The sequence below is a fragment of the Nannobrachium achirus genome, assembly GCF_963921795.1.
Source record: "Nannobrachium achirus genome assembly, chromosome: 5".
NCBI lineage: Eukaryota > Metazoa > Chordata > Actinopteri > Myctophiformes > Myctophidae > Nannobrachium > Nannobrachium achirus.
The window spans coordinates 10876119-10891664 of record NC_137814.1 but is presented as its reverse complement, the minus strand read 5'-3'; the positions used below and the strand labels follow the sequence as shown (position 1 = coordinate 10891664).

The 15546-nt window shown below is 41.4% G+C and overlaps 1 protein-coding gene across 1 annotated transcript; it reads right to left on the bottom strand.

The window, feature by feature from the left end:
- Positions 1–2605: 2605 nt before the first annotated feature.
- rheb (Ras homolog, mTORC1 binding) lies at positions 2606–10656 on the bottom strand. The gene is made up of 8 exons (XM_080726095.1): positions 10372–10656; positions 8758–8829; positions 6340–6407; positions 5240–5322; positions 5075–5131; positions 4915–4962; positions 3940–4021; positions 2606–2819 (listed from the first exon to the last, which is right to left on the bottom strand). Exons 1-8 carry the CDS (start codon positions 10421–10423, stop codon positions 2727–2729), a joined length of 555 nt encoding a protein of 184 aa, XP_080582221.1. The 5' UTR covers positions 10424–10656; the 3' UTR covers positions 2606–2726.
- Between the last annotated feature and the right edge of the window lie 4890 nt (positions 10657–15546).

Here is a 15546-nt window from a genome sequence, read left to right as displayed (position 1 = left end):
ATTTCATCCGCTAATATTTTACAATTTCACCCATGTATAATTTGTCATTTTAGATGTATTCAAAAGTCCTTAAATTGTCACTTTAGAAATGTGCAGATACCCTCTCTATACACATAAACTTCATGTTGGTTTGTTCACTGTTGAGTGAGAAAACAATCTTGCACATTAAGTTAATCATCTGGGGACCCCCCCAAATAATTCGACGCACAGGTTGAGAACCACTGTTTTAAATGGACGGTCGCGATCGGACAATGAATATTTTCTGATTCTCAAAGACCCGTGGCCCTCTTTTGGATGCTCCCGTGCACGGATGCGTGCAACAGAGTATATTCAGCTGGATAAACACTTTAAAACTAGAATGTCTGTGTCTTGTGTGCTTTATCACACACACTGGACATATTAATTGCTTTGTACTTTTCATGAAATTAGTCAACGTCTCAACAACATAATCCAGTGCTACGCAATAAAGGTTAATTCAACGGAAATGTAAGAAACAGACCCAGCTGGGTACCTTAACCTACCTTAAAGGTACCTTAAAGGTAGGTTAAAGGGATATTACACTTTCAAAAAACTTTTGGTCATTGTATGGTCTAATCAGGCTTGTATGAACACCCTGAACAGTTTTTAATTTGCTTCATTCAGTATTTAGATATTTGAAGTAAATGTTACCAGCTCCAACACGCCCAGGCCCTCTCCACATACACACCCATTGTAACTTCAAACTCCATTTTAACCATGATAGGTTCATTAAAAACACACATTATTTTTTCTGGTGACTCATAATACCCTCCTAATACGTGAGCAGACCGTGTTTTTTCAATAACTTTTTTCATTTATTTTCAATAAAATATTATTGTATTTAATGTTTTCCATTTTCCCAAAGAATTATTAAAAATAAAAGAAAAAGGTTATTGAAAAAACACGGTCTGCTCACGTATTAGGAAGGTATTATGAGTCACCAGAAAAAATAATGGGTGTTTTTGATGAACCTATCATGGTTAAAATGGAGTTTGAAGTTACAATGGGTGTGTATGTGGAGAGGGCCTGGGCGTGTTGGAGCTGGTAACATTTACATCAAATATCTAAATACTGAATGAAGCAAATTAAAAACTGTTCAGGGTGTTCATACAAGCCTGATTAGACCATACAATGACCAAAAGTTTTTTGAAAGTGTAATATCCCTTTAAGTGATATTTCTTTGTTAAATTAAATGTTAAATGTACAAGCTCACAATCTACAGTACAAGCTCTACAACTCCGCATTGGAGAAAGAGAATAGGGATGCGAGGGTTCAAGTGTAAAAATGAAAAAAATAAAGTCCCTATACCACACAAAGATTTGGCGGCCCCTTGCAGTATCTCTGAGGACCCCCTAGGGGTCCCGGACCCCCTGTTGAAGACCCCTTCTCTATATCAATGATTACTATCACAATTTAGTGCATTAATCTTTTAACGAAAGAAAATAGTTTTGTTTTAACCAGAATAAATCACTTATCTCAGAGTAAATTGCCACAGATGATTTAAACTCACAGGTGGAATGACACACCCTCGAGAGCTACATTTACATAACCACTTTTTGCTTTTAATGATTACAATCAAAAACATTTGTACAACATTTTCAACATTAGAAAATGGATGCGGGTTTTATTTGTTTTGGCTGACAGTAACTCCTATGAAAACAGACAGAAGGGCCAGAGAGGTTGGGTGGGCATCGTGTGTGGACATGAAGTAGAAAAAGAGCTGTGTAATTGACGGACAGAAATGGTTCAGCGGAGTATCAGAAAAAAACTGCCCATGTTTTCTTAGCGACTTTTAAAGCATATGAGGCAGTTCATGATATTTTCGCTCATATCTTGTTGCTTCAACAGAAAATACGTTGGGGGCTGGGGGGCGGGGGGCTAGCCTGCATTATGAGAAGCTAAGATATATAAAATCACTAGTGTCTCTTATAGCAGAGACTGCAGTCTTCGTAACCTAGCACAACAACCAAGCGTTTTTTTCTGATACAACCGCACAGAAAGCAGTGTTTTGCATTTGTGCCGATCGCAGACATGTCAGGATGAATTGTGGGTACTATGTGGCTAGTCTCGCGTGGCCAGACTGTTGACTCCGCGATTTGCAAATGCTCCCGTCATACAGTCTGGAATAACGTAAGAAGAACGATGAGTATCCGGTTAAAGCGGAAGTGAAGCCTCCTCCCAACTTCCGTTTCGTTTTTAACATCGCGCACATTTATCCTAATAAAAATCACCTTAGTATATTTAGCTTATATTGTCATGAACGGAAATGCCAGCTTCCATTACTCGCCGTTCATGGGGCTGTAGTTCCAGTCCAGACTCTATATAGCATTCGGAGATTGTGGAATAGTTGTCTGGCTACGCGAGACTAGGTACTATGTGTGACAGACAGGGGGGGAGGGGGGGGGGGTTCGTCACTCATTCTCTTTTTTTATTTTATTTTTATCAAACCAACAGAAAAAAAAACTAAAACAAAGTATAAACAAGCATGACAAAAGGCATGTGGAGAGAAATACTGAACAGTGGGAGCCAATTAGACAGTATTGGATATTTAGGACCCTGGGTGTGTGGGGGCAGGGGGGGGGGGGGGTCAGGGCTGGAGTCAGCTGAGGAGGAAGAGGAGGGGAGAACTGGCAGCGAGCCTTCAAGTAACGGGATATCCCAGTGCAGTGTCCTGTGTGTTGATTGGTGGCGACCGGGCGGCGTCTAGCCTACATCATGGAGCAGGACGTCTTTCCTGGTTGCACGTCGCCATCGATCTTCTCTGCCTCCAGGATCATCCTGCGGAACACCTCCACGGCCGTCTGCATGGGGACAGACACCGTTATTTGATTGTTTTTATTTTTATTTTACTCAATTATTTTATTAGATTTAGGCCTTAACGCAAAATCGCGAATCTGTGTCAGTTTAGATTTGAACCACTTTAACCATTATTGTATGCTTGTACTATAAAAGAAATAGCGGATATACAAGCTTACAGTGCCGCGCTGCGAGCTTGTGGATCTGCTATTTTTGAAAATATGTTCTACCCGAAAATATGTTCTACCCGATTCTATAAATGTCTAAATCAAGTTCTAAATGGTTCCCTAAATATTTTTCGTGTCAAGGACTCCCAAAATGACATGTATTTGGCCGCAGACCCCCCCATCTCAAAATATGTTGTTCCAGGGACCACCCTTTTAAAAAGATATATTCAAAGACAAAAATAGCAGATATACAAGCTCCCATCTCAAAATATGTTGTTCCAGGGACCACCCTTTTAAAAAGATATATTCAAAGACAAAAATAGCAGATCTACAAGCTCGCAGTGCGGCACTCGGTGCCGCGCTGTGAGCTTGTATATCTGCTGTTTTTCAATAGTTAAAGCATTAAATAATTCTAGACCTAGTTGGGTTAGCAGATTTTCTTTCACAGTTGCAGACAGTGCAGGGGGTGCTCAGGGGTACTCAGTAGTTCGCACTCTTTCAAGTAAAAAAGAAAAAAAGGTACAAGCACTTGGTGGAAGCAGTACTCACAAGTATCAATACCACTATGTAGAAATACTCTGTTACAACTAAAAGTACGGTATTCAAAAATATACTACTGTACACAAATATTGGCATCAATATGTGAGCTTATAGCTGGGCTATTGTCAAATAGCTGAAGAATACATAGGGCTGAAGTGGTTAATGTGTGTTTTGTAATAATGACCAATCTCTACAAAGTAACTAGTGAAAACTGAGGTTTTCTAATAATATTAAGACAGACAGACAGACAGACAGACAGACAGACAGGAGGTAGGTAGGTAGGTCGGTAGATGGGTGGCTGGGTTAATGGATGGATGTGCAGATGGACGGACGGACGGACGGGTCCGGGATGTTATTACTGAGAGAACAAAGCCCCTGCAGGCAGCATGAACAAACACCATGGTTCTACAGTTCTTACCTGGTTCTCTTTAGCTGAAGACTCCATGAAGGTTGCGTTCCAGGACTCAGCTAATGCTTTCCCCTCTTCACAGCTGATTACTCTGGAGAGACAGACATCAGGCATCAGGCCAGTCGTGACACAAAAGGCACTTTTCAACATAAATTCACTAGAGTATCGCTGCAATGCTGACCTCGGCTAAACCAAGAAGTTCTGTTCACAAAGAATTCAGCTCTGGTAAATTGAGCATTCACTGATGCAGTGCTGAGCAGGGTGTTTTAACAAAGCTAAATGTACACAGTACACACAGAGAGAGGGTGCTAAAGTACAGTAAGTTGTCAAAGCACTTGATATGTGCATACTTGTGCCTATCGTCATTCCAATAATATTTTACAATGTCGCGAATCAACTCTAACCTTTTGTGTGTTTGTGTGTGTGTGTGTGTGTGTGTGTGTGTGTGTGTGTGTGTGTGTGTGTGTGTGTGTGTGTGTGTGTGTGTGTTATGTGTCTTCCAAACAGGAGAAGGGCGCACACCAGTAATGATAGATAAAATAATTTAAAGTGAAGAAGACTGAAGAAGACTTTACCAGGTCGAAATGCTGGTATTCCTTCAATAAATCCTGCATTGTGGCTATGAGTGTGCTGCCTTTTCTTTTGATTGGTTGATTGAGGTATTTATTAGAAGTTTTGCATAGGAAAAGGTACAGTTTCATGACTGATACATGCTCGACTAAAAAAAAACTCACGTAAGGCAAGCTTATTTCCGTTGAGATCCTTCTCATTAACCCATATTTACTTGTTGTGTTAGATCTTCCACCATTTCTCTGTCTCGGGTTTCAACTGACGGTAAACTAAATAACTTTATAACGTTTGCAGGCTAAAATCACTGGTGAAAACACTGGGATACTCCACGTGGCCAGTTTGTATTTACACATTTACACACAGAGCCCTATGTTCTTGATCTGATGTCAAATGTCAGTGTACATCACAACATACCGCTCCATATGTAGGTCATTCTTATTTCCAACCAACATAATTGGTACTCTGCACAGTGGGAGGGGAAAAGACAGGAATGCTGAAGTTATGTACAGTGCGGTACTATCTTTGAATGCCATGTTACACAAATGAGGATGACAGTAGCCTAGGCGATACTCACTGAACTTTCCCCACCATATCCAATAGCTTTTCATGGATAACTTGAACAACTTCAAAACTGTAAACGAGATAGTATTTTTTTTTCAGTCTTCATATACTGTATTTATTGTATATTGTGCATTATATATGACGTATATATTAAAAAAAAAGTAAAGTAGGAATGTACCTTTTGTTAGATGTGACAGAGTACACCAGAATGTAACCATTGATGTCTATGGAGTATGTCTGCGGGAAGATTGAGTACTCATCCTGCGGACAGAAAAAGAAAATCTTACATCAATCAAAAAGTCAAAAGGTTATACAGGCTACAGTAGTACTGACAACACATAATTAGATATTTTAATAACATGAAAACTAGATACAAGAAGCCAAACAATACAGAAGCTACTAACTGGGGTACCTCTTCTATAACCATTGTTTTATTTAGCTGAGCTATTCCAGTGTTTGTCATTATACTTCCACAGTAAGTGCATCTTTTGGCAACAGCCCACCTCAGCCGCTTGACCCTGCTTTTAAATCAAGTACGTACCTGACATGAACAAGTATCAAATAAAGTGGTCTACACCGTCCAAGTATCAATCTCAAATGTGACCGGTAGCAGCACTTGCTGGCAAAACCACGGGAGGCAAACAAGGTAATCAATATAAAGATCAGGTCCAAAGCACAATTTCTTCAATTAAAAACCCTTGACTGTTAGTGCTGCTAATTCTGACTGCCACAAAAGAGTGCCGTTGACCTGATTTTTATATTGATTACCTGACGACAAAAATATGTGATTGGAATGAGTTATCTTTCTTCATTTTGTGCCACGATGTGAGCAGTGATAATTTTGACAATACAATTCAATTTAGTTTGAGTCACATTTTAGTAATCTGAAATGTTTTAGTAACATTTTACTTGACTTATAAGTAAGTATTATAACATTTTAGTCAACTAAATCTACAGTTGATATGGTCGACTAAAATGTATGTTGGCATAATGCCTGATTTATACAAAAGAAAATATCCTCAAGCTCACAATGGATCTGCGTTGCTCTGCGATGTCGCACGACACGCACACACAGCCAAGAATAAAATGACTTGACTTCTACTGTATCTCGTCCTCCCTAACATTTTAGTCTTGTTTTTATTTAATGATGAAATTGTCAGAATAGCTTAGTTTTTTTATTTAGTTTTCATCTGTGAAAGAAGGTAGTTGACATTTCATTTTGTCATCATCATCAAAATTAACACTGTTAAGAAATTCCGTGAAGGAGTTTGCGTATACCTGTCCTGCTGTGTCGACCAGCTGAAGATGGTACTCCTGTCCGTTTATTGTGATCATTTTGGTGAACGCTGCAGGGCAGGGGACAAGTCAGAACAAGCAATCCATCACTAAAAACTCTGCATGAAGAACTTCCACCGATAGTGATAGTGATTTACCATGACAATTAAATAAAGGTAGGTATTGTCGCTGCACAGGCAGAAACCTTGAATCTCCATATTTCATCTTTTTATGTTTTTGCGTAACTTTGTGCCCTCTTCTTCGCCATAGGACAGTGTCATGCAAAAGTAGCAGAAATTGCGATTGAACATTAAGTGAAAATGGGGGATGCCAGATTGAAAGTGGTTAGGTGTGTCTGTGGGTTATATATATTTAACCAATGAAAATTGGTTAAATATTTGGTATATTATCAAGAGGTGTGACAAAAATAATATTGGATCCACTGGAACACAGGTTCTTTGAAAATCAGCTGGCTTCTCTGTAAAACAGTGGTTCTCAAAGTATATTCCAGGGACTCTGTGGGTTCCTTTAGGGGGGTCTAAATAGAATCTAATAAGTCAGGATCAGAGTCCAGGGTGAAGAGCTATTCACTTCACCGTGGTGTAGTTTTCTAGCTATCACCTAAAAATACATAACAAAGCCTAGGTGATAGCTAGGAAACTACAACACGGTGAAGTGAATAGCTCTTCACCCTGGACTCTGATAGAGGCTTTAAGGGGAGACCTTGAAATTTTAAAGGTTGAGAACCACTGCTGTAAATTAACGATTTCGGACATACAAGGTTTGTGCCTGGCAGTGAAGGTATTGGGATGGGATGAGAAAGTTAACAGGACAGATTGCATATCGATCAGTATACTCTTCAATCTATAGACCCTCCCTTGGTAAATCTGTTTGCATTCTAACCCTTTCTGTGTGTGAGCTTGAGTTGCATATTGTCACTGTGTTCAAATATTCTCTAGTCTAGATTATCTCCAGTTTACAGCTGAAGATACTTCATTTTGTGTTCACTATCCAGAGATGACGACAGGAGAACGAGCACACCATTCAAAGTAATAGGCAAAGAACAGGGTGGCCGCGTCCATCGAGATCAATGGAGAAGTGGCTCCCTGTAATATTCGGTTCCTCAAGCTATAATCTAGATGGGATACAGTACATGTGGTTCAGGTAGATTATGCCAATGCCAACCCCTATGCGATCCATAAGATGAGATGGTTGAGGGTTTGAATCCCTGAGCTATAGAGCAACAAAGTTTGACGTAATTTACCCATCCTACCTGGTTCATGTTTTTTTCCCCCCATTCTGAATTCCCATAGACTTTTTTTCATATCGCATCATATAAGAACTGTGTTCCAAACATAAACAATCTCAGCGGTTTGACTCATATGATTATGAATATTACGAATCAACTGATGGTGAGAAAAATGTTACTGTCGCCGAATTAGTTAAATTTTCGCTAGAAACAGGCTTTATCAAATATGAGTGACTGACTATCATAAACCATACGGAGCCACCTCCTCGACAATATCGCAGAGAACATTTGTTTATTTTTGGAGCACAATGCTTATACGAGACGATTTTAAGATGACCCAATGTTATTCTCCATAGAGAAGTTACTTCCGTGAACCGGGGGATTACTCTATATGGCTAGACAGATGGACAGAGATGATTAATACCCTACACACACAAACTCCACGCCTGACTACAGTCCACTCTAAAGTCATCTATCCCCAATCGTGTTAATGATGTTATTAGACTGGGCAGCCCCAGTCCCACTGTTTGTATAGTTAAATGAACACTAAGGATTTTGCTGTGTATGTTTGTGAGTGTAGTTGTTTCTGAAAGTCCACTCTACATATCCTGGACCAAATAATACAGTTACAATCATCTCTCATCTAGGACAGCATTCAGAAAGGTTTGTCATTGTGAAACCATTCGCCATTGTGGTGTCTTGAATAGCTGCATGGAGGAAAGGCTTGTCATCATGGCAGCATAACAATCGAATTTGCTGCCTGGACTACTGGCCTTGCGGTCCGGGCGTCTAGGCTCTAATGTAGCATGATACTGAATCACAGGTTCAAGTCCCGTTCCCGACGATCTTTACTGCAGGTCCCTCCCCATCTCTCTCTCCCTTTTTCCTGTCCATCTCCACTGTAAACTATCAATTAAAGGCAGAAATATATTTTGTAGGAAATAAAAAAATGTACGTTGTGCATGAATAGCTCATACTGTACACAGCATGTCGAAGTACTGGTAGTTTGTTTAGTGGTTTGCACTGAGCCCGAAACAGCTATATCAACGCGTAATGCCGCCTGCAGGCCTATATCTCGACACAAAACTACATTCTCTGGAGCATTTAATTTGTGTAAAAATGTGGGTGTAAGCACAAAAAGACACAGCGGCAGCACAGTGTGACCCACTTACTGTTTTCTATCGTTGGGTCATAGGAGTCAACAAACTGCCCTTCCACAAACTGAATTGTCAAAGAGGACTTTCCTGCAAAAAACAACAAACAATTATTAATCATGCCTCCTCAGCGAATGAAGAAAAATGTCAACTGGGAACGGGACGGATGACGACACTGGCAAATTATTACGGTCTTAATGAATGAGATGCTGTTCGTCATGAGTTTAAGGCCAATGTGACACTGGGGACTCGGTTGTACATTTAGACACGTGCACAGTAAAAGATAATTAGTGTTCTTTTACGGGTCCATTTTAGTTCCACTTGTCTTGTACGCTCTCAGGGTTAGAAGCTGCAATCCGGAACTTATTTGAATTAATACAATATAGTAATAGTGCAGTAGCAGTGGTGGAAAGTAACTAAATATATTTATCAAGTGCTGTACTAAAGTACACTTTTGAGGAATTTGACACATTTTCAATACTTTTACCTCTACTCCACTACATCTCAGAGGCCAATATTGTACTTTTTTACTCAACTCCGATTATTTGAAAACCTTTGTTACAATTACTTTGTAGATACAGATTATCGTACACAAAACATAGGCCTACTTTTACCACTTCAGCCCTATTTAAACTTTAGCTATTTGAAAATAGAAGAGCTTGTAGATCTGCTATTTTCAAAAGATTTGTATACATTTTATACAACCAGTGAAATGGGACATTCTTCATGATGGATAGGGGGGGGGTTAGCCTACTTCTTATTTTTGGTATTGATGCCAATACTTTTCTACTTTTACTGCAGCACTGAATTCTGATATTTTACGTGTAACAGAGTATTTCTTCTTTGGAGTCTTGATACTTTTAAAAAAAGTAAAACATTTGAGTACTTTTACCCCCACTGTATGGTAGGTAATATGTAGGCTACTAGTACTACATCTGCAGTGGTTGGAGGTGCTCTCCTATCCCTGCTCTTCCACAGAGAGAAACGGTGTCAGCGGCCAGCCAGGTAGGACTAGGACACCTACTGGTCAACAAGCAGTACTGCCTGAAGCTCACAGGCGCAAATTACATTTCCGCTGGCTCTGGGCAAGCAGTATAAAGTTCAAATCCTTGCTAGCCTAGTAGAAGAACATGAAACTTGCGGATTGCAGCTTTTTTTTAATGGACACTCAGGGTTATCACAGTGTCATAGTAATACTAAGCACAACACAAATGTTGTTCTTTTTTGCTCCAAAAAGGTGTAAACGAGCTATTAACACTGCGTCTGTGTGTGTGTGTGTGTGTGTGTGTGTGTGTGTGTGTGTGTGTGTGTGTGGGGGGGGGTGCAGGGCCTCGATCAGTCCTCAGATCAGATCTCTCTGTGTGTGTGCCAGAAATCGACAAGGCCACGTCGTCTCACCTGGTGGCGCGCTCTCATTCGTTCCATTGAGATGTCGCGTGACAGATCGTGCTCCCTATAATTAAGGTTCATTATAGGGAGGCGTATGAACCGCTATGTGTCGATGCCCATGGCCGCCAGGACGTGATATCCGCGTCCCAGCCAGCAGTGCCGCATCTGATTCTGAGGCCAGGAGGGGGGACCCATTGTCTATCTAGCTCTCTCTCGCCGTGTGTGGTTTGTGCGAAAACTCACCTACGGATCTGTACCCGAGGATGGCGATCTTTCTGGATTTGGGCTGCGGCATGATATCTGGCGCTGGGCGGGTTATCGCATCTAGTCCTCCGGGTCTACCACAACCTCCCTGAACTGGAACGCATCAAAATTCAAGGAGCAGCAGCGCTGAGTCCACATACGATACCCCTGACTGACGGCAAAAAGAAACCTGCTATTGTGCGCCACAATCATGCGAAATGATATATTATCCACAGTTGGCTAAAGTGGTATTTCAGGCCATAAAAAGCATGGAGTAGTAGGCTATCTATGGATCTATAATAACTGCGTCACTCCCCTTTGCGATGTAATGAATTAGTAATGAGTGCCGCGTCCTGATAGGCTGGCAGCGGAGGAAAGGGCTGCGTCGGTCGCTTCTTGCTGGCGCACGATTGGACGAAAGTGCTGCACGTCAAGCGACGGCCCCTCGGCCTGCGGGAGATGATTGGCTGTCACAAATGTTATGACGCGCTGGGTGGTCAGCGGCAATGTCACTCATATCTTTAGGGTCAGTCCGTCAGGGAAAGAAAGTGGCCATAGCATACTATTCGTTAGAGAAGACGTCACGTCACCAAACAATAGCTGGGCCTACTCCTTTATATACCGTACCTACTCTCATCGCAGAATATGTTCAAATATTAGCCTATATTCCTATAATGTTTTTTATTATTATTTGGCTACACATTGAAGGAAGAACTTACCTGTCTCATTGAACTGGTCAAGTCGGGGGATCATGCTTATTAATCTAGATCAGGGGTCTTCAACGTTTTCAGGCCGGGGACCCCCAAACTGATGGGGAGATGGAGCAGGGACCCCCTACCACCTCGTAGGGTGGGGGGGTCGGGGCTACGACATATTTTTTATTTTAAACATGTACAAGTTACAGCAAGCAGGGTGGGCCGTACCACTACCATTTCTAAACATACTACTTATTAACTGAGAACCAATGTCAATAATATCAACAATCTGTCAATTGCATAGTAATCATGTATTCAAGCTATTCAAAATGGATAGAATCATGATTTTTTTTTTACATAAATGTAAAAAAAAAAAAAAAAAAAAAAAACATTTTTTGAAATCTTTTTTTTTTTTTTTTTTTTTTTAGCAATAATTTCGCGGACCCCCTGCAGTACCTCCGCGGACCCCCTAGGGGTCGCGGACCCCCTGTTGAAGACCCCTGATCTAGATGAATCATTATCCTCTATTAAAGAAAAGCTCTGTGTTCTATTGTCCAGCATGAGCATCATATTCACACTGTAGACTATCTGAGACACAGGCTATAATAGTCAGTGTAGGAGCCAAAATAGGCATATTAGCTTGTGTTTTTATTTTGTTTTAGACAAAAACTAATGGTTTTCCCACGCTTTGTTGTGATTGTGATCTCATTTCAATGAATTGATTGATTAGCTCCTGTTCTAGTGTCTCCTCTTCATTATCTTTTGATTTACAGTAGTAGGCCTATGCCAGGTTTGTCAGGCAGCCATGCTGTCAGTCAGTCAGTGAGTGAAGGGGTGGTGTGGTGATGTGAGGGATATTTTCTGTTGACTGTCACCATTTAAGTTTTGTTTGCCTTCAGTTTCATGCATTTACTGTAAGTTAAACATGTGGACCTTATAGCCTAATTATATGGTAGGCGGCAGGCCTACCTTTTCTAAATAGGCTATCCTTAACAACAAGAAGGTTTTGTTTGGTGTTAAACTCGTCGTCACTGTGCTGAAGTGCTGAACTTAGATCTAGTTTTAAATGTTTGAACTCATTGTGTCATTTTTGGGGAGAAAGTAGACTGAGATCATCATAATTAAACTACATATCTCGCTCTCCCTCCATTGGCCAGTAGAGGTCCCCACAGCATCAGTAATGCCTGGCACATGCCCTGCGTGCTTTGATTGATTGATTGAAGAATTTATTAGAAGTTTGCAATAGAAAAAAGTACAGTTTCATGACAGTACAAATCACTGGTACAAGGTCAACTAAAAGGAGATCCTAGAAAGCCGAGGCTTATTTCCACAGGAACCACACTTTAAGTATCTCATATAACATTGAAAGACAGACGGATAGAACATAGTACTTTATCTAGGATAATATCAGTTTCAAAAGCATAACATCAAATACAAAAGGCAGAATACAAAGAAAAAGGGGGGGGGGGAGCATGGGGGCTTAGTCTATTTACAAGTCACGGGTAGCTGCTGTCTGAAGGTGACTTTTCATACCAATTTTGAAGGAGGCTAGGGATTTGCTCTCCTTTAGGGCTTGTGGAAGGGCGTTCCACATGTTGATGGTATAGCAGGAGAATGAGTTAGCGCCTTGTTTAGTGTTAAATCTACGCTGATGATGATTAGTGGAGCTGCCTCTGGTGTTATGATCGTGAACATCCTTGACCTTTAAGAAGTAGTTTGTCAGGTACATGGGAATCTTGGAGGTGTAGTGTATCTTGTACACCAGGCCCATTGCAAGATGCTGTACTCTGTCAGCTACTTTGAGCCACCCCACGCTTTCGTGGTGATGCTCGGTAAGGTGGGTCAGAGGAGGGAGACCAAGCACAACCCTAATTAGTTTGTTTTGGGCTGTTTGGAGCTTTAGCTTTAAGGCAGCTGGGGCGTCGCGATACCAGACAAGGACTCCGTAATCAATGAGGGGCCCAATAAGAGCACCTCCTAGTGTCTTTCGGGATTTAATATTGATCAGTGGGGCAACTAAAAATGAGGAACGCTTCACGAATTTGCGTGTCATCCACGGGACGCCATGCTTACCTCGACGATTTCCATCCATAGAGTGTTTCCATCCACACTGACAGCTCCACTATTCCCTGGGGAATGGCATTTGCAACTCCTCAACGACTCCGCAAACATGTTTTACTCTCTGGCGTTTAGTTATTATGCCACCCATGGCCATGTGGCTAGAATAAAAATAAATAAACCCCTAACTACCTAAATAACCTCACATGTAAATCAAACATAAAGCAATTAGACTGCACCCTAATCCCTTGATATTTGGAGTGCTCCAATAGTCACCATAGGTCTCAATATAACCGTGGCCTCAAACCAAACCAAACCTCAGGCATGCAACAATAGTTCAAGAACCCGGGCCACAATTAGCGGGTTAAGCCCACAAGCAGACACTGGAATTCCAGACAGGGTGAGTAGATAGATAGAAGAGAAGGTGGCGGTGACTGGCTGGCTGACTGACTGACTGACTGACTGTTATTGCACAATATAGTTAATTGCGCTGGGTGGCCCAGTGGTTAGCACAATAACGACAACAACAACACCCCCGGAACTGCATGGTCATAGACAGTAGGTCTGAATGTGACAATAAGACTGTCCCACACCAGACCTTCTACAGAGTAGGCTACACCTCCTGTCCCTGCACTAGTCTGTCTGGTCCCAGCTGGTAAAATATGGATAGGCCTAATCTGAGTTCCCAGAAGTTCTTTTTTTCGCCACTAGGCCTAGCCTAGGCCTACTACATGTTGTCATATGCATGAGGAATGTTATTTAGACTCTCCTTTTTTAATATATCTATATATTTTAGGTTACATATCACTGGGTATAGGCCCTAATATTGTTTATACTATTACTTTATATTTAAAACACATATTTGTTTTAATATATATCACAAAAAAAAAAAAAAAAAAAAAATCTGTTCAAAAATAGCAAAAGAATAATGCATTGAGACATGTTATTAGCTTAGATGACATGACACCATCATAATGAAATAACCTAAAATACAAGGCTTGAGTGGTTAACAATTAGGCATGAGAAAATAAGAGTGGTCCATATAAAATACCCCCGTGTGTAAAACAAAGCAAAACAAAATGATTGTATTCTTGTAATTCTTTGTCCCAGATGTGTGTTTTTCTGTGCCTGTGATCAATGAAAACCTGTGTTTGGCTGTCAGGCCCTCAGGCCATTACAAGTTAATCACAGAAGTGTCCACCGCGGTGGACTGAGACTTCAAACTCTGTGGCAGCTAGTAACACCCAGCTGTTTTGCTTCGACACACACTTCTCAGCACCATAGAATCACTGGTGTCAGCACCGACTGATTAGTTCTGCATGACATGGAGGGGGGGTGCAGGGGCGTCACAAGTGGGGGGAAGTGGGACTGAGTTACTAGGGTGGAGGGGCCTGATTATTTGATACTTTAGCTATTGAAAAATAGCATATATACAAGCTCACAAGCTTGTAGATCTTGTAGGTTTTATATGTATTTTCTAAGCGTCCGTGGCCAAATACAGATCATTTTGGGGGTCCTTCACACGAAAAGGTTTGAGCACCACTGACATAGAAACCGAGGTTTTTCAAAAAAACCATAGAAGGATTTGAAATATTCAAAGACTTGCGCAAATGTTCACGATTTTTCAAAAGTAGCAGATCTACAAACTCGCAGCGCGGCTGTGGGCTTGTATATCTGCTATTTATCAATAGCTAAAGCACAATAATAATTCATGGGGGCCACACAGTGAATCCTTGTACCCAGGGTCCAGCATTTGGTGCGACACCCCTGGGGGGGGGGGGGGGGTGTCAACTCAAGGGAGAGAGAGAAAAAAACCCTGTAGTGTGAAATGGCTGAAGGGTGCCTGCAATCGCTGGACACACCATCACTCAGGCACACGTCACGTGTGTGCACAAACAGGAAATTATGATGACCAAGTATAGGTCACGTCGGTAATACGGGCTCCCGTGTTCTGGCCGTGGCGTTATTAGTGTCTGCTGTGCTGACATAGCCCGACAATAAATACACCCCCGGACGGAACAACAGGTGTCTCTCAAGATTGTTTCGGTTTAATAAAAAGGCTTACACAAGCCTTGGAGGAATAAGTCGCTCTAAGCCCATTTGGGCACGCTGCCCTTTTCCTTGCGACATCCCTTTTGATTGAAAACATGAAATATTTCCTTTTACCCCACCTAAAAAAATATAATTAATGTCAGGGAATGTGCATTTAAAAAAAGTAATGTGACAGAAAAGGATGCTTAGTTCGTTCTGCGTAATATCACAACATCAATTTGTCCTCCTCCATGCTGTGATGAGCATGTCCAAAAATCCAGATTTCTAGTCTTTAATCCCCCCCCTCCAGCGATGTGCGCTGGTGGACATGCAGCTGGAGCTTGTGGGCTGGACCCTCGGTGGCTGGCACCGTCCCCACCAGTCTTCTCTT